The sequence below is a fragment of the Salmo salar genome, chromosome ssa03 (assembly GCF_905237065.1).
Source record: "Salmo salar chromosome ssa03, Ssal_v3.1, whole genome shotgun sequence".
In the NCBI taxonomy this organism is placed as follows: Eukaryota; Metazoa; Chordata; class Actinopteri; order Salmoniformes; family Salmonidae; genus Salmo; species Salmo salar.
The window spans coordinates 19,837,365-19,860,279 of NC_059444.1; the positions used below are offsets into that span (position 1 = coordinate 19,837,365).

Genomic DNA, 22,915 nt, shown 5'->3' on the forward strand with positions numbered 1-22,915 from the left:
AAGCAACGTAGTTTGTTTTCTTTATCAGAGATGTATATTTTATTCAGTAATTAATGTTGTTGTCCTGTTTCTTACCATGAGTCATCAATTGATCACCCTGTAATCAATCTACTGTGCTGTCTGTGTTCTCCTTTCCAAAAGCAATGCTGGTGACCTTGAGAGGTATCGTCTGGGAGGTCAGATAAATATTGTCTATCATAAAGCCAAGATCTCTGTCCAAAACCCCAACCTATCCATATTGGATGTTAGGTTTTACACTTTTTCAGTCTTTGTTTTTAATGATTACTCAGAGTCAACACCATTCAGACACTGGTATTTGTAGCCATGTATATACCGCCACATTGTGCCTGTGGTAGTTCATTACAGCATTCCTGCAGACCCTGAAGCGCCAAATATAATCAAAGCCAATACAGGTGAAGCATGTTTTTTAATGCATTCCGATATGAGGGTAGTCAGGGTTCAGGTTCAGGGTTGAGGGGTCAAACCCGGGGGGTTAAGGGGTCAGACTGTGGGGTCAGGGGTGACTTTGTCCAGCCCAGACACAGCAATTTCGAAGGCGTGCATGACCTCAGAGCTGGTCCTGGTGTCCTCTTCATTCTACAATAACAATGACAGAACTGTCAATAAAGGGGTATACAGCTACTGTACTTGTAGCTACTTTATAGCTTATCTACCTTCATTCTACAGTAGTGAGGGCCCTGCCGCCCATTACTGAAATTCATATAGATCAGGTTAAGCCATACTCTCTGTGGCACAACACAACAGCACCACCTTTAATACGACAATAGTGAGGACTCACAGGACAGTCATGTAGAACTTACGATGGTCTCTGGGACCAGTAGCTGGCACAGTCGTTTGGTAGTTGTCTTCTGGGACAGGATCTTTTTCTGTTTCCTGATTAAAAGAGAGAGAAAGGAGCGTCACCAATACAGGACAGATCCAAGCATGCTTTTGTTCACTTTATTATCTTTTGAAAAGACAAAAAAAGCAAAGATACATTCGGGCAGAGGGTAACATATGAAAATATTATAAACTGGGTGGTTTGAGCCCTGAATGCTGATTGGCTGACAGCCATGGTATATCGGACTGTATGCCACAGGTATGACAAAATATGTATTTTTACTGATCTAATTATGTTGGTAACCAGTTTATAATAGCAATAAGGCACCCTGGGGGTTGTGGTATATGGCCAATATACCACGGCTAAGGACTGTATCCAGGCACTCCGCGTTGCGTCGTGTGTAAGAACAGCCCTTAGCCGTGGTATATTGGCCATATACCAAAGACCCCCATGCCTTATTGCTTAATTATACAACATAAAACACTTGTTTTCACAGGGGAGAAAAATTGCATGTGTATGGGCCAGGAAACATTGGTTGTGTGAGAGTAGGCCTAGAATCAGACAGTGAGAGCAGAGTAGGCTCTCATTACCCCAAATAGGTGACAAGTATTAATAGGCCAACATAGACAGATCCAAAGCAGACATTACATGGAGCATCATTGACTTCCAACACCACCCGTGGCTCGCTCTGCAGGTCTATGCTAAGCTACATCAATATGGTATCTCTCTGTGTGGTTATTCAAATGATCAAACTGAGCCTACAGGAGGACAAAACCTTGTATGGCTGAGGCAGCAGTGGGCATGTTTGCGTGCCAGGTGGCACCTTGTTCCCTACATAGTGCACTACTTTTGACCAGAGTGGTTCAATATGTAGTGGGTAGGGTGCCATTTGGGGTGCATCTTACGCCTTATGTGGATGAGACAGCATTATTTTAAATATATATTTTCAACGTTGTTTTTGTATTGACAAGGAGGGACACCATTATGCTAATTGTACTAACATAAAACTGGATATGTTACACAGGGCATTATGGGTATTGTAGTATATAATGCTACAGTTATCAATCAGAAGACCTTGCCAGGTCTCAATAGAAGAGATACACTGAGTATACCAAACATTAAGAACCCCTTCCTAATATTGTGTTGGGGCATGGACTCTACAAGGTGTCGAAAGAGTTCCACAGTGATGCTGGCCCATGTTGACTCCAATGCTTTCCACAGTTGTGTCAAGTTGGCTGGATGTCCTTTGGGTGGTAGACCATTCTTGATACACATGGGAAACTGTTGAGCCTTTAAAACCCAGCAGCATTGCAGTTCTAGACACAAACTGTTGCGCCTGGTACCTACTAATATACCCAGTTCAAAGGCACTTACATCTTTTGCCTTGCTCATTCACCCTATGACTGGCACATATACACAAGCCATGTCTCAATTCTGTCAAGGCTTAGATATCATTATTTAACGTCTCTTCTCCCCCTTTTCTACACTGATTGAAGTGGATTTAACAAGCATCAATAAGGGATCATAGCTTTCACCTGTATTCACCTGGTCAGTCTGTCATGGAAAGAGCAGGTGTTCTTAATTTTTTGTACACTCAGTGTATATCTTACAGTGTGTGTCATACTACAGTAAGATATACACTGTAGTGTTGAGCTGCGGTGTTGGGAATGTTAACTGTACCTGAAGTTTTCGTAGCGCTCATCCAGCTTCCTCTGGTTGAGAACATAGAGTTCCTTAGAGTATTGGCCCCACATGGTCCTGAGGTCCCTGCGGTGGGCCACAGAACGCTCATGGGCCTGACTCAGAATGTCCCTGTACGTCACTGATCCAGCCGTAACATCCCCATGGGGTCAAGGAAGGAACACTGGCTGTGATGTCATGTACAGTGCAATCAGAAAGTATTCACTTTTTCAGCATTTTGTTGTGTTACAGCCTGAATTTAAAATGGAATATAGAAATATAATATAATATGGAATTTATATAGAATATAGAATATAAATCTAATGGAATTTAGATTTTTGTCAATAAGTATTCAACTCTTATGGCAAGTTTAAATAAGTTTAGGAGTAAAAAATGTGCTTAACAAGTCACATAATAAGTTGCAATAATACAGTTTAACATGATTTTTGAATGACTACCTCATCTCTGTACCCCACACACAATTATCTGTAAGGTCCCTCAGTAGAACAGTGAATTTCAAACACAGATTCAACCACAAAGACCCGGGAGCTTTTCCAATGCCTTGCAAAGAAAGGCACCTATTGGGTGATGGGTAAAAAAAGAAGAAGCAGACATTGAATATTCCTTTGAGCATGGTGAAGTTATTAAATACACTTTGGATGGAATATCAATACACCCAGTCACTACAAAGATTCAGGCGTCCTTTCTAACTGAGGAAGGAAACCGCTCAGGGATTTCACCAATGGTGAATTCAAAACAGTTACAGAGTTGAATGGTTGTGATAGAAGAAAACTGAAGATGGATCAACAACATTGTAGTTACTCCACAATACTAACCTAGTGAAAATAAGGAAGCCTGTACAGAATACAAATATTCCAAAACATGCATCCTGTTTGCAACAAGGCACTGAAGTAATACTGCAAAAAATGTGGCAAAGCAATTCACTTTTTGTCCTGAAAACAAAGTGTTATGTTTGGGGCAAATCCAATACAACACATTACTGAGTACTAATCTCCATATTTTCAGTGGTGGCTGCACCATGTTATGGGTATGCTTGTAATTGTTAAGGACTGGGGAGGTTTTCAGGATAAAAAAGATACAGAATGGAGCTAAGCACAGGCAAAAGGTTAGAGGAAAACCTGGGTCAGTCTGCTTTCCACCAGACACTGGGAGATGAATTCACCTTTCAGCAGGTCAATAACCTAAAACACAAGGCCAAATCTACACTGGAGTTGCTTACCAAGAATGTTCCTGAGTGGCCAAGATAGACTTAAATCTACTTGAAAAGCTATGGCAATAGCTGAAAATGGTTGTCTAGCAATGATCAACAACCAATTTAAAAGAGCTTGCATAATTTTTTCAAGAATAATGGGCAAATGTTGCACAATCCAGGTGTGGAACGCTCTTAGAGACTTACCCAGAAAGACTCACAGCTGTAATCGCTGCCAAAGGTGTTTCTACAAAGTATTGACTCAAGGGTGTGAATACTTATGTAAATTAGATATTTCTGTATTTAATTTTCAATAAATCTGCAAACATTTCTAAAAACATGTTTTCACTTTGTCATTATGGGCATTGTGTGTAGATGGATGACATTTTGAATTCAGGCTGTAATACAACAAATGTGGAATAAGTCAAGGGGTATGAATACTTTCTGAAGGCACTGTATGTGGATGAGGGCGGCAGAATGGCTAATACAGGAGTACCCTCTAACTTTATCAACAGAATAATCTGTGGGGTACATGGTTGGCGCCGGGACACACACATACACATTTACACATACACATTTACACATTTACACCCACGCAAGGACGCACACTCACATATGTACAGTACACACACACACACTCCATTATTATCATTGTGAGGATATGGAGGCAGCTTGCTGATCTCGGTCCGGACCACCAGTACGTCTTGTCCCACCTTGGGGTCCATGTGGAGAACACGCATGTAGTACTGCACCAGAGGACTGTTGCCATACACGTTAAACACACTGCGCTTAAACGCCACGCCCGGATAGGCTACATGGGACTGGGGGAGAGGGGGAGAAACAGTGGGAATGAGAGAGGGATATGAAGGAGAGCGGATGAGAGAGGGGGTGAGAAAAAAAAGAGAAAGGTTTGTGTTTGTTTGTTTGAGAAAGAGAGAGAACGAAAGAAAAGATAAGGGGTAAATGAAACCATGTCAGCAGGGAGAGTAAGATAGACAGAATGAGTGTGAAAGCTGGACTGTGTGAAGTGCCAGTCTGACCTCTCTGGCAGGTGTCTGGTTGGCCTGTCCGGTCAGGGCCTTCAGGTCTGTCCCTGTGATGTTCGCTGAGCCCACGGTCTTCTCTGGAACAACCAGAACATCACACACAGCCAACAACAGAGAGACAGGGGAGACAAGAAGAGCACACAAAGAGAAAGTTGGCATTGAGTTGTGGTGAAGTCAATATCACTACCAAAGACCTATGCCATGAATCTCGAACTTGAATCAAGTCCATGCAGAGAAACCACTAAACACAGCCTACATTTAGACTACTTACGCTTACCAAATTGAGACATAGAGGTTTACCTTCCGAGCCTGACGTAGTGCTGGTTGTGTCAACTGTGCTTTTAGATGGCTGGCCCTCCAGAGTGGTGTGATTACTACTGGTCAGCAATGAGCTCTGAGACACACACAGAAGGGCATCAGTTCTGATCAAAAGGTGTCTCACTGGCCACAGACTTCATTTCAATGTCTAGTTTTGATTTACATTTGGTTGAGTTGTCCACTAACATGAATTGAATGTCACCATGTCATTGGACTTATGTTAAATGTTCCCTTACGTTGAAGACTTTTTGCAAATCCAATTCGTTTTCCACGTTGATTCAATGTCATTCGATTTTGTGGTTGAAATGATGTGGAAACAACTTTGATTCAACCTGCTTTTGCCCATTGGGGTGTTTGTGTGTGTGACTGAGCGTGTGTGTGTGTGTGTGTGTGTGTGTGTGTGTGTGTGTGTGTGTGTGTGTGTGTGTGTGTGTGTGTGTGTGCGTGCGTGCGTGCGTGCGTGCGTGCGTGCGTGCGTGCGTGCATGCGTGTGTGTGCATGCTCATTGTAAGTGTGCGTGCTTGCATGCCTGCGTGAGTTTGAGAAAATGAAAAGACTGACCGGTTTCTTCCTCAGTAGAGTGGTGGCACTGCTGGTCAATTTACTATGAAAGGGCTCATCAACATAGGCACTGGAGAACATACTGTCCAGGAGAGACAGACATGAGTCACTCTCTTTCTCATTCCTCTTGTTCCCAGAAACAAACTGTACATGAGTGGCTTCCTCTGGCTCCAGAGCCTCAAAATCCCACTTCTTAAAAACATCAGGGGCAGGACAGATACCTGAGACAGACAGACAGACAGACAGACAGACAGACAGACAGACAGACAGACAGACAGACAGACAGACAGACAGACAGACAGACAGACAGACAGACAGACAGACAGACAGACAGACAGACGTAAACAGTGTCAGCTGGGAGGGTAGAAAGGTAGAATTAATATGAAGAGATACACTGAGTATACCAAACATTAAGAACCCCTTCCTAATATTGTGTTGGGGCATGGACTCTACATGAGTGTGTGCAGTGTCACCTCCTGTCCACTGGTAGGCAGTAAAGCACAGTGGGATGAGGAAGGTGTCACTGCGCAGAGTTCTGCAGGACTGAGGGAAACAACAGCAGAAGCAACAGTACAGGGTCTGGGCCAGGGTACTGGGGAACTCCTATAGAGGAAAGAGATTAGGAAATAGTTTTGATTATACTCAGTGTGAGATATATGTAAAAGCTATACAGTTGAAGTCGGAAGTTTACATACACTTAGGTTGGAGTCATTAAAACTCATTTTTCAACCACTCCACAAATTTGTTATAGTTATAGTTATAGTTTTGGCAAGTCGGTTAGGACATCTACTTCGTGCATGACAAGTCATTTTTCCAACAATTGTTTACAGACAGATTATTTAACTTATCATTCACAATTCCAGTGGGTCAGAAGTTTACATACACTAAGTTGACTGTGCCTTTAAACAGCTTGGAAAATTCCAGAAAATTATGTAATGGCTTTAGAAGCCTCTGATAGGCTAGTTGACATCAATTGAGTCAATTGGAGGTGTACCTGTGGATGTATTTCAAGGCCTTCTTTCAAACTCTTTGCTTGATGTCATGGGAAAATCAAAAGAAATCAGCCAAGACCTCAGAAAAAGAATTGTAGAACTCACAAGTCTGATTCATCCTTGGGAGCAATTTCCAAACTCCTGTTAGTACCACGTTCATCTGTACAAACAATAGTACGCAAGTATAAACACCACGCAGCCATCATATCGCTCGTTCTGTCTCCTAGAGATGAACGTACTTTGGTGCGAAAAGTGCAAATCAATCCCAGAACAACAGCAAAAGACCTTGTGAAGATGCTGGAGGAAACGGGTACAAAAGTGTCTATATCCACAGTAAAACGAGTCCTATATTGACATAACCTGAAAGGCCGCTCAGCAAGGAAGAAGCCACTGCTCCAAAACCACCATAAAAAAGCCAGACTACGGTTTGCAACTGCACATGGGGACAAAGATCGTACTTTTCGGAGAAATGCCCTCTGGTCTGATGCAACAAAAATAGAACTGTTTGGCCATAATGACCATCGTTATGTTTGGAGGAAGAAGGGGGAGGCTTGCAAGCCGAAGAACACCATCCCAACCGTGAAGCACGGGGGTGGCAGCATCATGTTGTGGGGGTGCTTTGCTGCAGGAGGGACTGGTGCACTTCACCAAATAGATGGCATCATGAGATAGGAAAATTATGTGGATATATTAAAGCAACATCTCAAGACATCAGTCAGGAAGTTAAAGCTTGGTCGCAAATGGGTCTTCCAAATGGACAATGACCCCAAGCATACTTCCAAAGTTGTGGCAAAATGGCTTAAGGACAACAAAGTCAAGGTATTGGAATGGCCATCACAAAGCCCAGAGCTCAATCCTATAGAAAATGTGTGGACAAACCTGACTCAGTTACACCAGCTCTGTCAGGAGGAATGGGCCAAAATTCACCCAACTTATTGTGGGAAGCTTGTGGAAGGCTACCTGAAATGTTTGACGCAAGTTAAACAATTTAAAAGCAATGCTACCAAATACTAATTGAGTGTATGTAAACTTCTGACCCACTGGGAATGTGATAAAAGAAAGAAAAACAGAAATATATCACTCTCTCTAATATTATTCTGACATTTCACATTCTTAAAATAAAGTGGTGATCCTAACTGACCTAAGACAGGGAATTTTTACTAGGATTAAATCTCATGAATTGTGAAAAACTGAGTTTAAATGTATTTGGCTAAGGTGTATGTAAACTACCGACTTGAACTGTACGTTTTATCTGTGAGTGCTCAGTTGAATCTTGTAATATTGTATGTTATGTGCATGATCAATCTATCAACCTGCACGGGAGTAGAGAAATAGAGGCATTACCCTGAGAAACCACTTGCCACTGCGTGATGTTAGACTCTGGATCAGGATTCGGATGTAATTCTCTGCGATTCGTGCAAACAGGCTGTCCTGTATGCGTGCGTCTGGCTGGAGAGAAAAACAAGGCAGCCTTTAATGTACCACCACTTGTGGTTTAAGTCTGTTGACAACTGCACTGCACTAGAGAATAAAAACATATGTGCATAAATGTGACTTTCTGTCAATCTCACCTGGAAGTGCTGTAGAAACAGCCACCAGAAGGAGTCGATGACAAAGTCCTCCATCATAGAAGAAGACAGGATGCTTTGGAACACTGCCTTGTACCTGGGCTACAGGACAGGATGGAGATGGAATGTTTCAAACATTAGTCAGATAATTATAATAGTTTGCTGACAATGTTTGAAATCATATTTGAAGTTCATGTTTATGAGCCATACTCTGTTTCCTTAGCCTGGTCCCAGATCTGTTTAACTACACATTTGGCATGACAAAAACCATAGTAGTTAGTTACAAAGACCAAACAGATCTGCAACCAGGCCAATGTTTCCTTTCTTCAAAGTGACTAATGACAAAACAAAAACAAGGATCCCCCTACCAAATGAAGAAGACTACAGCATATGCGTTGTAGTCCAGCGGATAAGAACCAAATATACCCGAGAAGTAGCAAACTTGTTACACTGATACTAGTGTAACCGATGTGAAATGGCTAGTTAGTTAGCGGTGGTGCGCGCTAATAGCGTTTCAATCAGTGACGTCACTCGCTCTGAGACCTGAAGTGGTTGTTCCCCTTGCGTTGCAAGGGCCGTGGCTTTTGTGGCGTGATGGGTAACGATGCTTTGTGGGTGTCAGTTGTTGATGTGTGCAAGGGTCCCTGGTTCGAGCCCAGGTTGGGGCGAAGAGAGTGACGGAACCTACACTGTTACACTAGGTACATTTTGTACATGAGTGGCCTCCTCTGGCTCCAGAGCCTCAAAAGCTCACTTCTTAAAAACATCACCTTAAGGAACATTTTAAAGATTGGAGGCAGTCTGGGAAGCATGTCAGTCAACCAGAGCGGCCATTTTAATAAAATGGCTGCCATTCAGATTTCCTGTTAGAAGAAAATAGGGTAAAATCATTCCAAACAATATGAAAATGACTTTGTAATGTTACCCACCTACTAAATAAATCCCACAGAAAATATTGAGAATAATTCTGATCATAAAATACTTTTAACACCTTGATGGTGCTCCTATCGAGGTCATTTTGACAATAATCCAGTGGCTAAAAAACTATTTGAATATGACAAAGCCACCAAATTCCACAAACAGCTGGGGCATGTCTAAATAAGTATTTTTGGCTATAGTGTCATCACAGACTTTTCAATATGGCCACCAACCAGCTGCATGGGGCCATATTGGACTAGATTCAGTTAGCCATATCTGCATAAATAATTGTCAGGGTTGTAATGTACTTAAGTAAAAATTATTTAAGTAGTTATTTGGGGGTATGTGTACTTTACTTTACTATTTATATTTTTTGCCAACTTTTACTTCACTACATTCCTAAAGAAAATATGTACTTTTACTCCATACATTTTCCCTGACACCAGAAAGTACGCGTTACATTTTAACAGGAAAATGGTCCAATTCACACACTTATCAAGAGAACATCCCTAGTCATCCCTGCTGCCTCTGATCTGGCGGACTCACTAAACACAAATGCTTCATTTGTAAATGATGTCTATGTTGGAGTGAGCCCATGCTATTGTCAAATATATATATATATATATATATATATATATATATATATATATATATATATATATATATATATATATATATATATATTATGTACCGTCTGGTTTGCTTAATATAAGGAATTTGAAATGATTTATCCTTTTACTTTTGATATTTAAGTACATTTGAGCAATTCCATTTACTTTTGATACTTAAGTATTTTTAAAACCAAATACTTTTAGACTTTTACTCAAGTAGTATTTTACTGAGTGACTTTCACTTTTATTTGAGTCCTTTTCTATTAAGGTATACTTTTACTCAACTGTGACAATTGAGTAGTTTTTCCACCACTGATAACTGGTACATACAGCCAAATGATGGATTAAAATGTTTGACGGGAAAATGTAAAAAAGAAAAATCTAAAAGAAATTGTCTGGAAAACACAATAAAATTGCCAAAAAGTTCCATATATACAAATTCTTTAAACGTTTAGTAAAAAAAGTGGTGAAATTCTGTTTTTTGTAATGTTTTCATGGCTAGTTCCAATACTTTACATGCAAACACTCTAAAAAGTCATATGGGTCTTCCCTGAAGTCTACTTTTTGCAATGATATATAATATGATATTCTGTTTTGTGTACATTTCATGAAATGTGACAGGAAACATGCCTAGTACACATCACTTTAAGAAAAATCACATAGGAATGTATTATGTCTAGCAGAGAGACAGGTAACCCATTTTAACAAAATCATTTTATGAGGAGACCTTTCGGCCTTCAAACAAAGTAAGTAAAAGTCTAAACAAAGATGTTTAGCTATAGTGCCACTGAGATTTAACCTATTATACACAGTGGTGTAGTGCTATTGTTTTAGGTGCCGGAGCGAAAAAAAGAAAATGACGTCGTCATTTCTCAATCAACGTTTGCAGAGTAGCCTGTTGAATAATATAATTGTATATGCATGAAACACATCATTCAAATACAACCTATACCTGCCTATACCTACACACATTGACTTGAATAAATGTTTGTATATTTAACATCTTCTTGAGTGATGTGAGTAAATGCATTTCAGAGCAGATGTAACAAGCTACAGACTAGCCTACCTGTAGTGTTTCCATTGGGTTTCTTAACCAATTTTTTAGCGGCCATACTGGGATTGACCGCCAGGGGGGTAATGGACAATCTGTGATGACAGTATAGCCACAAATACTTATTTAGATATGCCCTAGCTGTGTGTGAAATTTGGTCTTTATCACATTATCCACAATTTCCTCATGTAGCCGCTAGACTATGGTCACAATGACCTCAATATGACCACTATTAAGGTCTTAAGAGTACATTATGATTATTGTCTATATTATCTGTGGGGTTTATTTAGTGCATAGATAACATTACAAAGTCATTGTTTGGAACGATTTTACCCTATTTTCTTCTAACAGGAAATCCGGATGGCAGCCATTTTATTACAATGGTCGCCCTGGTTGACTGACAGGCTTCCCAGACTGCCTCCAATCTATAAAATGTTCCTTAAGGTATCTAGTATTGGTGTACCAAGGTTGATACTTGTATCATAAAATGGAACAATTATTTCACCTATCCGCTGGACTATTGATATAGTGCTGTTTAGTACCTTGTCGGTGAGGTGCGGCTGTGCCCTCACTACGTGGGTAATGATGGTAGAGAAGGTGTTGCTGTGTGGCAGGGGCATGGGCATGTCGTCTCTGAACCCTGGGTACTGATACAGCTCCACCAGCTTGGGCATTCCCACTTCACGCTGAGGATAAGAGAGAGAAAGCAGATAGATACACATTAAACCATCTCAGCGGGAAAGAAATGTGATTTCCCATGTCTACTTCTTCTGCCTGCTGGGATAACACACATTTCTATTTGAACACACACAAATGACCAACATAAAATCCCATTAGAATTCTCAGTTTAAACTTGGTATGCAGTATTGTCTCTTAATTCAATCAGGAACAAGTATGTTCAATATTTAATTTACACATGAGTTGAATGGGTCAGAAGAACCTATTACAGTAATTACATTATGTATACAGGATAACAATGTGACCAACCAGCTTCAGTGTTCTCAACGAGGACAGCTCTCACTGATTATGGATGATTATTGATCAAAATTACCATTGACATAATAGGTAGTTCACATTTGGGTTTCACAGGCGATACATCACACCTCTTCAACACCATCCTCCTCCCTCCGTCAATTGTGAGCCCTGACCTTTTCAGCTGGCATGTTGCGCCGGCGATTCTGCAGCGACGTGGACGAGTCCTGCTGGGAGGACAGCCGAGTGAACTTTGACCTTGCCTTGTCTTGTCTGTCTGGAGGGAGGAGAGATATCACATGATTACTTAACCCTGTATCAAACCATTAGACCATTGCTAAAATTCTGTTTCCCTTTTCCTATTCCTTGAAACTATAAGAAGACATAAGCATGTCTGAAATGTCATGAACCCATAAGAAACCATGTGTCTGTACCTTTGCCCTCTGCGATAGCAGCTAGGTGAGTATGTAGCGTCTGTCCCCAGTCATAACCCATCTGAAAAACACAGCTTCCAGGTCAGGATACAAAGACTATACTATGAGGTGTGTGTGTGTGTGTGTGCGTGTGTGCGTGCGTGGCCTTCACTCACAGAGCTGAAAAGGGGAGGCAAACGGGCAATCCTTGCACTGAGGGTCCCCATTGAACCCACCAAACAGGCTGTCACACCCCCGTTAAGGACAAACAGAAATTCACATTGTATTATTTCAATATTTATCAGTCATATCATAACACAACAATGAGGTAATTGGAGAGAAGTGTGTGGGACAGTGAGGGACACTAATGTACATCACCATGATTGTGTAAACTATTTCACTTAGGCCTACTGTATGGGGACACTGCATGTTTTCAATTGGCTAGGCTACTGCCTCCCTACCATTAGCTGGGTTTAGTCCACGATACGATACAGGGATCTAAACTAGAGCTATCCTAACATGTGAAAAGGATACAGGCTGGAGTGCGTGAGGACTCTTGTAGGCTCTCCTTCTTGCTTCGCGCAGTGACAGGGTTCTCGCTCACGTCCTCCTGGTACACCACGATGGGTGCGCACTGCTCACTAATGTCCGCCATTGTGGACCTCTGCCACTACCACATCTGCCGCCGCAGCAAAAAACCTAGGGACACGGCTGGTGCATGGCGTCATTTTAAGTTCTCAATAAATTCCAAAGCCTATCAAACACTCTCTATAAGCCTATATCAACACAGCAGGAAAAACAGCATGACATTGACATTTCTTACATTTTGATCACAGCAAAAGGAAGGTAACATTGCCACTACCTTGCTCTCCAACCAAGGAGCATGATTTGAGGAGCAAACTGAATCAGCCGAAAAGGAAATACATTGGAGGCCAGTGGGAATTAATAAAAGCGCTTCTTTATTGATAAAACCAGCGCATTTTGGCCTTTCATCCTTCAGCCTTCATTGGTATTTACAGAAAGAATATGAAAGAGTATTTTATTTCAAATGACCTCCTACGGCTTCCAATAGGTCATTCTATGTCTATAAACAACTGGTCAGATTTTTGCAACCCAATCACATAGTTTTTTTTGTATTCCCATTGTGATTGATCCTTGAACCCATATGAGGCCATTTTGATATTAGTATTTTATGCATCAACCAATGGAGGTCATGTTTGTTATGGGTGTAAGATGGCACGTTGATGCTATCTGTTGGTAAATGTTCATTACTGCAACACCAGTGTTTTACCAGTGTACTGCATATACCCTTGCAATGTGCTGACACAACTGGTTACTTGCATCAGTGACACTGTCTCGTCATTTAACATCCAAACATGACCACCGCAAATCAGAGCGAACTGTTTGGGTTTACAAAAAATTCAACTGAGTAAAATATTGCCGGGAATTCACCTTAACTACAGTGAGTTTGCTAGTTAGCAATTAGCTTCAGTGTTGTTAGCATCAGATAGACATGGCTGATAACATTCCCCCTCCCGTCATTATGAAGCTCAGCAGAGATAGGAGCACGAACTGGGATACGTCCAGAAGAGAATGGAAGGACTATGCACCAGCTACTGGACTTCTGGAAAAGGTTGATGATGCAGTGGCTGCCAGTTTGAGGACTATAATGGCTGCTGAATGCTGACATCTATACAACCACAACCTGAACCTAACAGCAGCTCAGCAAGGTAACGCAACAGCTATTCTTGATGCTCTTGAACACAACTTTAACTACATGTGAATATGGTGCTTTAAGAGACAAACTGATCAGCGATAAGATAGTGCTCGGCATAGCTGATGAAGGCACGTGCAGACGTTTGCAGAGAGCACGGGACCTGACACTGGTCTCGGCATTGGATACATGCCGTGCGGGAAAGATTACTCTTATAAGGATGAGGTCCATGGTGTTCGAAAGGTAGCATATGGACCATGTCAATGCTACATTCAGGCAGCCAGCTAAGAAATTCCCCTTTGCCACAGCTAATGCTAATACTACAGCCAACTCTGCAATAGACAGCCCCTATACGTGCAGATATTGTGTTATTTCTCACGGATGTGGAAAAGAACACTGCACAACCATATATGAAAATGTGTAAAATCCTGTGGCACAGCTAATCACTTCGAAAGGGTCTGCATGAAGAGCAAGAGAAAGGAGGGGAAAGTGCATTCCATTGAAACAGACACAGATGAAGGGAACAACAGCACTGAGAACCACAACAATGCCAGCTAGATTCTGAGGCCACATGCCTTAAAGACAAAAGGAGGCTTGCGCCCAGAGACAAACAAACACAGAGTAGCACCAAGCTGAAACTGTATTCAGGCCAGCTGATGACCTGTTTAGGCCTGTGTGTGACAGAGTGTGTTGTACTTGGCCAGAAACACACCCTTAAGTTTGAAATAGTTGAGGCTAGTCAACAGCCATTACTATCAGGGTCAACATGTAAGCACCTCGGGCTTATTAACTTCACCATTCCAGCAGACCTTAACACTATAGACAAAGTCCAGGCTGGGCCTCTGAGCAAAGAGACACTCCAAAGCAAATACCATAATGTCTTCAATGCACCGGTCTAGTCAGTTCCCGGCAAAGTCCACTTTGAGTTGGATACAGCAAACTAGCCAGTTCAGTGTGCACCTCGCAATGTACCAGTGGCCCTGAAAGCAGCTGTGAAGGCTCAGCTCGACAAATATGAAGCAGATGGCCACATCACATCTGTCCTACATGGCCTACAGACTGGATTAGTAATATGGTTATCTTCAAGAAACCAGACAAGCTACAGCTATGCATTGATCCTTAACACGTCAACCGGGTTCTGCGATGTTCACATAACATTATGCCCACATTGGAGGATGTTCTTTACAAGCTCCCGAAGGCCAGAGTCTTCACGCTCATGGACGCCAGAGTTGCCTTCCTGCAGTGCAAACTCGACGAGCCCAGCACCTACATGACCACCTTTTGGACACCCTGGGGTAGGAAGTGGTGGTTGAAGCTCCCGTTTTGGGTCTCCTTGGATCCAGATGTGTATCAGTGGAAAACGCACAAGCTGCTGGTTGGACTCAGTGGCGTGAAACCCATAGTAGATGACATCATCGTAGTGGGCTGTGGGGACAGAGCTGAGGAGGCAGACCATGACCATGACTCCAAGCTGCTGGCCCTGATGGACAGATGCAGACAGGTCAAGCTAAGGCGAAGCATAAAAAATCTTCAGTTAAAAGTGCTAGAGGTCCGCTTTCACAGACACATCTTGTCCTCCATCTGATTGATTCAGAGAATGTGAAGGCTGTCTTGGACATGCCACCCCACGTATCTGACGTGAAGTCAGTGCAGCACTTCGTCGGATTCGTCACCTACCTGGTCAAGTTTCTGCCATGGCTCTCTGAGGTGTCTGAGCAACTAAGGAGGATCATGGACAAGGACACCATCGGCATTGGCTTCCAAAACACAACACAGCGGTGAGGAAAATAAAGTAACTGATCACCCAGACACCTGTCCTGCGATACTATGAAGTGTAAAAACCTGTCACGATTCAGAGTGACTCGAGCCAGTATGGACTGGGCTGTTGCGACAGGTAGCCTAGCAGATAAGAGCATTGGGCCAGTAACCGAAAGGTCGCTGGCTTGAATTCCTGAGATGGCAAGGCGGAAAAATCTGCAGTTCTGCCCTTGAGCAAGGCAGTTAACCCCCAACACCAACTGCTCCCCGGGTGCCGATGATGAGGATGTGGATTAACGCAGCCCCACACACGTGTCTGATTCAGAGGGGTTGGGTTAAATGAGGAAGACATATTTCGGTTGAATGCATTCAGTTGTGCAACTGATTAGGTATCCCCCCATTCCCTTTCCCTTCATGCAGGACGGCCAGCCTGTGCCATTCGCCTCTAGGGCACTCATTGCGGTCATCCCCCTCTTCAAAGGGGATACACTCTAGACCCAAACTGCTACAGACCTATATCTATCCTACCCTGCCTTTCTAAGGTCTTCGAAAGCCAAGTTAACAAACAGATCACTGACCATTTCGAATCCCACCGTACTTTCTCCGCTATGCAATCTGGTTTCCGAGCTGGTCATGGGTGCACCTCAGCCACGCTCAAGGTCCTAAACAATATCATAACCGCCATCGATAAGAGACAATACTGTGCAGCTGTATTCATCGACCTGGCAAAGGCTTTCGACTCTGTCAATCACCAGATTCTTATCGGCAGACTCAACAGCCTTGGTTTCTCAAATGACTGCCTCGCCTGGTTCACCAACTACTTCTCAGACAGAGTTCAGTGTGTCAAATCGGAGGGCCTGTTGTCCGGACTTCTGGCAGTCTCTATGGGGGTGCCACAGGGTTCAATTCTCGGGCCGACTCTTTTCTCTGTATACATCAATGATGTTGGCCTTGTTGCTGGTGATTCTCTGATCCACCTCTACACAGACGACACCATTCTGTATACTTCTGGCCCTTCTTTGGACACTGTGTTAACAAACCTCCAGACGAGCTTCAATGCCATACAACTCTCCTTCCGTGGCCTCCAACTGCTCTTAAATGCAAGTAAAACTAAATGCATGCTCTTCAACCGATCGCTGCCCACACCTGCCCGCCCGTCCAGCATCACAACTAATCTGGACGGTTCTGACTTAGAATATGTGGACAACTACAAATACCTAGATGTCTGGTTAGACTGTAAACTCTCCTTCCAGACTCACATTAAGTATCTCCAATCCAAAATTAAATCTAGAATCGGTTTCCTATTTCGCAACAAAGCATCCTTCACTCATGCTGCCAAACATACCCTCGAAAAACTGACCATCCTACCGATCCTTGACTTTGGCAATGTCATTTACAAAACATCCTCCAACACTCTACTCAGCAAATTGGATGCAGTCTATCACAGTATATGGGGCTTTGTCACCAAAGCCCCATATACTACCCACCACTGCGACCTGTATGCTCTCGTTGGCTGGCCCTCTCTTCATATTCGTCGCCAAACCCACTGGCTCCAGGTCATCTATAAGTCTTTGCTAGGTAAAGCCCCGCCTTATCTCAGCTCACTGGTCACCATAGCAGCACCCACCCGTAGCACAGGCTCCAGCAGGAATATTTCACTGGTCACCCCCAAAGCCAATTCCTCCTTTGGCCGCCTTTCCTTCCAGTTCTCTACTGCCAATGATTGGAACGAACTGCAAAAATCACTGAAGCTGGACACTCATATCTCCCTCACTAACTTTAAGCACCAGCTGTCAGAGCAGCTCTCAGATCACTGCACCTGTACATAGCCCATCTGTAAATAGCCCATCCAACTACCTCATCCCATACTGTAATTTATTTTGCTCCTTTGCACCCCAGTATCTCTACTTGCAAACTCATCTTCTGCACATCTCTCTCTCCAGTGTTTAATTGCTATATTGTAATTATTTCACCACTATGGCATATTTATTGCCTTACCTCCCTTATCCTACCTCATTTGCACACACTGTATATAGACGTTTTCTATTTTATTATTGACTGTGTTTGTTTATTCCATGTGTAACTCTGTGTTGTTGTTTGTGTTGCACTGCTTTGCTGTCACGGCCGTTCGAAGGAGCGGACCAAAATGCAGCGTGTTCGTAGTTCCACATATTTATTAAAAGTGAAACTTTATGCAATACACTTAAATACTTGAATATACAAAAACAACAAACCGTGACGCATAGAGGACAACACACTATTCAAAAGATAATAACCCACAAATAACAATGAGAAAAACCCCAACTTAAATATGATCTCTAATCAGAGGCAATGAGGATCAGCTGCCTGAAATTAGAGATCAACCCCAAACAATCCCAACATAGAAATAGAAAACTAGAACTTAAACATAGAAAAACCCAAAACACCCCGTCATGCCCTGCCCTACTCTACTATAGAAAATGACATCTTACTAGGGTCAGGACGTGACAGTACTCCCCCCCCAAAGGTGCAGACTCCGAATGCAAACAGACAAAAAAAAAAACACAAAGGGAGGGTAGGGTGGGTGACTAATGTCTATGGCGGCAGCTCTGGTTCCGGGCGTAGTACCCCCACCGCCCACTTCTGTATATCCGGAGGAACCAGACCATGGATCATCGCCGGAGGCTTCGGACCGCCAACCGCTGCTGAAGACTCTGGGCTAAAGGCCGCCGTAGAAGACTCTGGGCGGCAGACCGCCGCTGAAGGCTCTGGGCTGCAGACCGCCGCTGAAGGCTCTGGGCTGCAGACCGCCGCTGGGGGCTCCGGGCTGAGGAGCGTCGCTGGAGGCTCCGGGCTGAGGAGCGTCGCTGTTTTGGGGGCTGCCTCTCGCACTTGCCTCTGGGTGGATATAGCGCCTCATAGTATCGCCGCTCCGCTCTCGCTGCCGATCTCGTCCTTCGGGCGGCGATACGCCCCAGCCTGCCTCCAGGGTCCTTTCCCGTCCAATATCTCCTCCCAAGTCCATTTGTCCTGCTGCTCCATTCCATGCTGCTTGGTCCTTTTATGTTGGGTTATTCTGTCACAGCTGTTCGAAGGACCGGACCAAAATGCAGCGTGTTCGTAGTTCCACATATTTATTAAAAGTGAAACTGAATGCAATACACTTAAAAACTTGAATATACAAAACAACAAACCGTGACACAGAGCGGACAACACAATACTCAAAAGATAACCCACAAACAACAATGAGAAAAACCCCAACTTAAATATGATCTCTAATCAGAGGCAATGAGGATCAGCTGCCTCCAATTAGAGATCAACCCCCAAACAATCCCAACATATAAATAGAAAACTAGAACTTAAACATAGAAATAGAAAACATAGAACAACCCAAAACACCCCCTGTCACGCCCTGCCCTACTCTACTATAGAAAACTACATCTTACTAGGGTCAGGACGTGACATTTGCTTTATCTTGGCCAGGTCACAGTTCTCAACTTGCCTACTACTTGCCTACTCGACTCGGAAAGTTGCACCACCCTTCTACTTGGTCACTGTACCGTCATAACAGGGTTAATCTCTTGGTTGCTGAGCTAACACCTACTCAGAACCCCGACGGTCATAGGGGTCGCATGACAAATGACGGACTCCCAGCAAGTCACATGGGGCCTGAGGCACTGGGCGAAGAACCAGCGGATAACAGGGCGGCAGCTTTCTCTCCCATCAACACTCGCCTCAGACTGTCAGGTGACACGCCTGTGCATGATCCCCAGAGTCCTGACTAAAAAGCCTCCAGTCTTTTCATGCTGTGGATGGCTGTCGCAGCCATCTAAGATACTTAGTCTGGAGGTTTTCTATATGGACTGTTGACAGAGTAAAAAAATAAATAATAAATAAAGAAGACAAAAAGACAGAATGCACTGAGTATCTTTACTGAAGACTTGACTATCATTTAAAAAAAGGTAAAAGTGAAAAGACTGAGACAAATGGACTCAATATCATAATTTGTTGTTAATTTTATATCTGAAAAAGTCCAAACCTTTCATGTTGCATATTATTACTAGGTTTGTTGTCTTAGTCAATAGACAATCCCCTGTCCTTTTTTCTGAAAGGGAAGACGTTATGGGTGTAAGATGGCACGTTGATGCCATCTGTTGGTAAATGTTCATCACTGCAACACCCAGTGTTTTACCAGTGTACTTCATTTACCTGGATGTATTGAAATGTGCTGAACAAGACTGGTTACTCGCATCCACGGCCGGCCTGCTCATTAGGCGGGACTAGGCTTTCGCCTATGGCGGAAAATTGACGAAAGGCGGCATTTTCTGAGCTAAACTGACCTGGTGGTGTATAAGCCAGGGCCGGAGATGTATGCGAGTGACAGGCTCATCAGGGCTACTGCATCAGACACACACACACGCTCCATGCATGAACAACATGCAGTGTGCAGCTTACAAACAGAGCAAGTGGATGATGAACTCATCAACCAGGCTGACTACCTCAATGTTACGGACCAGCGCCTTATTCAAATCAGACAGCACACAGACAGGGAAGAGCACTTCCAGACATTGAGGTCTGTGATTCTGATGGGCTGGCCAGACTGCAAGGAAGAAACTGCTCTAGCCATCAGAGAATATTGGCCAGTCAGAGAAGAGCTCATTGTTCAAAATGAGGTGCTATTGGTGCCTCAGGCCCCACCTCCAAAAACAACTCATAAAACCTCATATTTCTCCCCCTAAACAATGACAATTTTTAGGTAAGCGTTAATGCCGCCATGTGATAAGCTGTGCCCACTTTATCAAAGGCAGAGGCGCAAAATATTTTGCTTGTTCATTCCCAGCGCGCCTCTCCAGGGTGCTGGGAGAGACGCATCGCTGCGGCACTCGATCAACATTCCGTCCAAAAAAGATCTAATATAAATCATGTAGCAGATATTGGATATGGTAGAAAGAGTATGTGGCCTTTTATGAAGATTTGGAGATAAAATGTATGACAATGTAATGAGATGGGACACTTTCTACATCATGCAGGAGTCTTCGATCAACTAGCCTAACCTAAATGGCGCCAAATCAAATAAAAAAATGTAATGTTAACAAACAACATATACTAAAAACAGGACAGGTCAAATTAAAATGGACAATATGGAATGGCCAATCACAACTGTTCTCCAGGAGTTTCACCCCATTGTCATGATCAGTGGTTTCAAGTTTCTATCTGTCAATTTTTGACAAGCTGCATTTCCCGCTGTGTAAACACATTGCAAATAGGGTCACGATAACGCCTGATGAAGTTGGGTAGCTGATATTCAGAGCTTAAATAGCGAAATTGATTAATAACAGAAATCAGGACTAATAAATCCCATGACACTGCCGTTTTACAAATGATGGGACTACCACATGGATCGGCATTCATAAAATTCCATTGCAGGCTGACATGGTAGGCTACACACCAGTAAACACAAGCTGACGTCTTTATTAGTGTTTTACAAACGGTAGGCTTACCACATAGATGGGCATTCATAACATTTTATTTCAGGCAACACTGTAGGCTACACCTCAGCAAGCACATACCAACACCAACGCCTTTTGCATGTTTTGTTTTTATACAATCCGGACCGGCCTTGATTTCCACATCCACGGACATTGATTTTTGGTCCGGCCTGGACCAAATCTGAATCAATAATAGATGTCTAGGTTTGGTTCAGATTTTGTCGGGTCTGGACCAGCCTTGATTTGGCCCAAACATAGACGTCGATAAATTACGTATTTTCAACTTTCATTCAGAACCAAAAATGAGCCTGATTTCAACATCTGGAAATGAAGTATTTTCAACCTTCATTCAGAACCGATAATGATTTCAATATTCTATTTTTCAACGTCCTAGAAAATATGAATTTTAAGCATACGGAAAATAAGTATTTTCCCCATTCATTCAGCACCTAAATTGAACCTAACTTCGACGCCTGGAACATTTTTGACATCTTTTCAACATCATTTTTTGCTATTCCATTTTTTTTGGGGGGGGGACTGAAAAGAACGGAAAGGACCAGCCCTGCTCGGGTCATTTAATGCTGCATTCAAAACAACTGGGAACTAGGAAATCTCGACTTCTGACTTCAGCGTATTCAAGACAACTGGGAACTCTATTTTTTTTTTAAGATCATGCACCTCGGAATTCTAAATCGGAAACTCTGGCATCTTTCTAGATGCGGTAGTGTTCTAGTGCCCTCTTAAGAGTTTTGGAATTTCCTCTTCCTTTTTTTTGTTACCACGCAATGTGCAACTTATTCTGTTAAAGTTTAATGGACGTCTATTTTGGAGAGCAAATCTGTGAAGAAAAACTACTGTCTAATCACATGAGGTGCTAAAAGCCGTATATCTCTCCATTGACGAACTGTTTGATTAGAAGTTACTTACGTCAATTTGCCTGGCTGTAAAACCCCTGTCCAGTCGTCCTGTCCCCTCGTACTGAAATTCACGCAGCTCTGTGTGTGGAATTCAAGAGCGCGTTACCGAGGAAACCCTGTGACGCCATCCAACAAATATTGCAGATAAAGACAGGCCTACTAGTCTAAATACTCTACTAACATAAAAGCTGTTAGAATTATAAGTGTATGTATGTCCCTTAAGGTCCTTGTGTAATGTGATATTGTACCCCCAAGCCCAATTGTCCATTGTATATTATTCATATATACTTGTGTTCCCACATGTACTTCCTGCATTGATTTGTTGTTAATAAAACATTTTTTTTAAACTTAACTTTAAAAAAAGACAGGCCTGTTAGCTCCTCATTAAAATTACATGGGCATTTTTTTATTTAAATACTATAAAACGGAATGTCTAGACTGAGCATGATGATGTATTTACATGATACTAACTACAACAATCTATGGTAGCCATGTTAGCTTCCATTAACACAATAGATGTGTGGTATCTAGAGGTAAAGAAAATACCATGGAAACCCGTGGGGGAAAGGGCTGTGGGGGAAAGATCCCGAGTCTCCTCATTGGCTCCTAGCAAAACTAGCCTACATATAGGCTATTGTTTATACACTGAGTGTTCAAAACATTAGGAATTGGTCTTTCCATGACACAGACATAGAATCCAGGTGAAAGCCATGATCCCTTACTGATGTCACCTGTTAAATCCAGTTTAGTCAATGTAGATCAGGGGTCTCCAACCTTTTCTAACACGAGAGCAAATAAAAAAAGAATGAAACATGTTGCAAGCTATATATATTTTTTTACATAGCACTCAAATAAAATAAAATAAAATTGTATTAGT

General features: G+C 42.7%; 1 protein-coding gene across 3 annotated transcripts; it reads right to left on the reverse strand.

Annotated features, from left to right (window-relative positions):
- Positions 1-408: 408 nt before the first annotated feature.
- On the reverse strand, positions 409-22,111 carry LOC106599621 (protein FAM227A). 3 transcript variants are annotated; one of them, XM_014190912.2, is made up of 16 exons: positions 22,049-22,111; positions 12,716-12,892; positions 12,358-12,425; positions 12,203-12,263; positions 11,945-12,045; positions 11,339-11,482; positions 8,220-8,318; positions 7,993-8,097; positions 6,130-6,259; positions 5,657-5,877; positions 5,078-5,171; positions 4,772-4,854; positions 4,395-4,552; positions 2,522-2,674; positions 822-894; positions 409-597 (listed from the first exon to the last, which is right to left on the reverse strand). In XM_014190912.2, the coding sequence occupies exons 2-16, from the start codon at positions 12,834-12,836 to the stop codon at positions 502-504; spliced, it is 1,707 nt and encodes a 568-aa protein (XP_014046387.1). In that variant the 5' UTR covers positions 12,837-12,892; positions 22,049-22,111; the 3' UTR covers positions 409-501. The 3 variants fall into 3 exon arrangements, with proteins under 3 accessions (XP_014046387.1, XP_014046388.1, XP_014046390.1); XM_014190913.2 differs by having other exon boundaries at positions 12,716-12,880; positions 22,049-22,104; XM_014190915.2 differs by having other exon boundaries at positions 507-597; positions 800-894.
- Between the last annotated feature and the right edge of the window lie 804 nt (positions 22,112-22,915).

What these genes read in the sequence shown, in the direction of transcription:
- LOC106599621 (XM_014190912.2), bottom strand. Translation starts at nt 12,836, where the DNA reads ATGGCGGACATTAGTGAGCAGTGCGCACCCATCGTGGTGTACCAGGAG. An exon ending in TGTTTCTACAGCACTTCCAG is followed by an intron (nt 8,098 to 8,219) that starts GTGAGATTGACA and finishes TTTTCTCTCCAG; the next exon opens with CCAGACGCACGCATACAGGA. An exon ending in CACTACGTCAGGCTCGGAAG is followed by an intron (nt 4,855 to 5,077) that starts GTAAACCTCTAT and finishes TGGTTGTTCCAG; the next exon opens with AGAAGACCGTGGGCTCAGCG.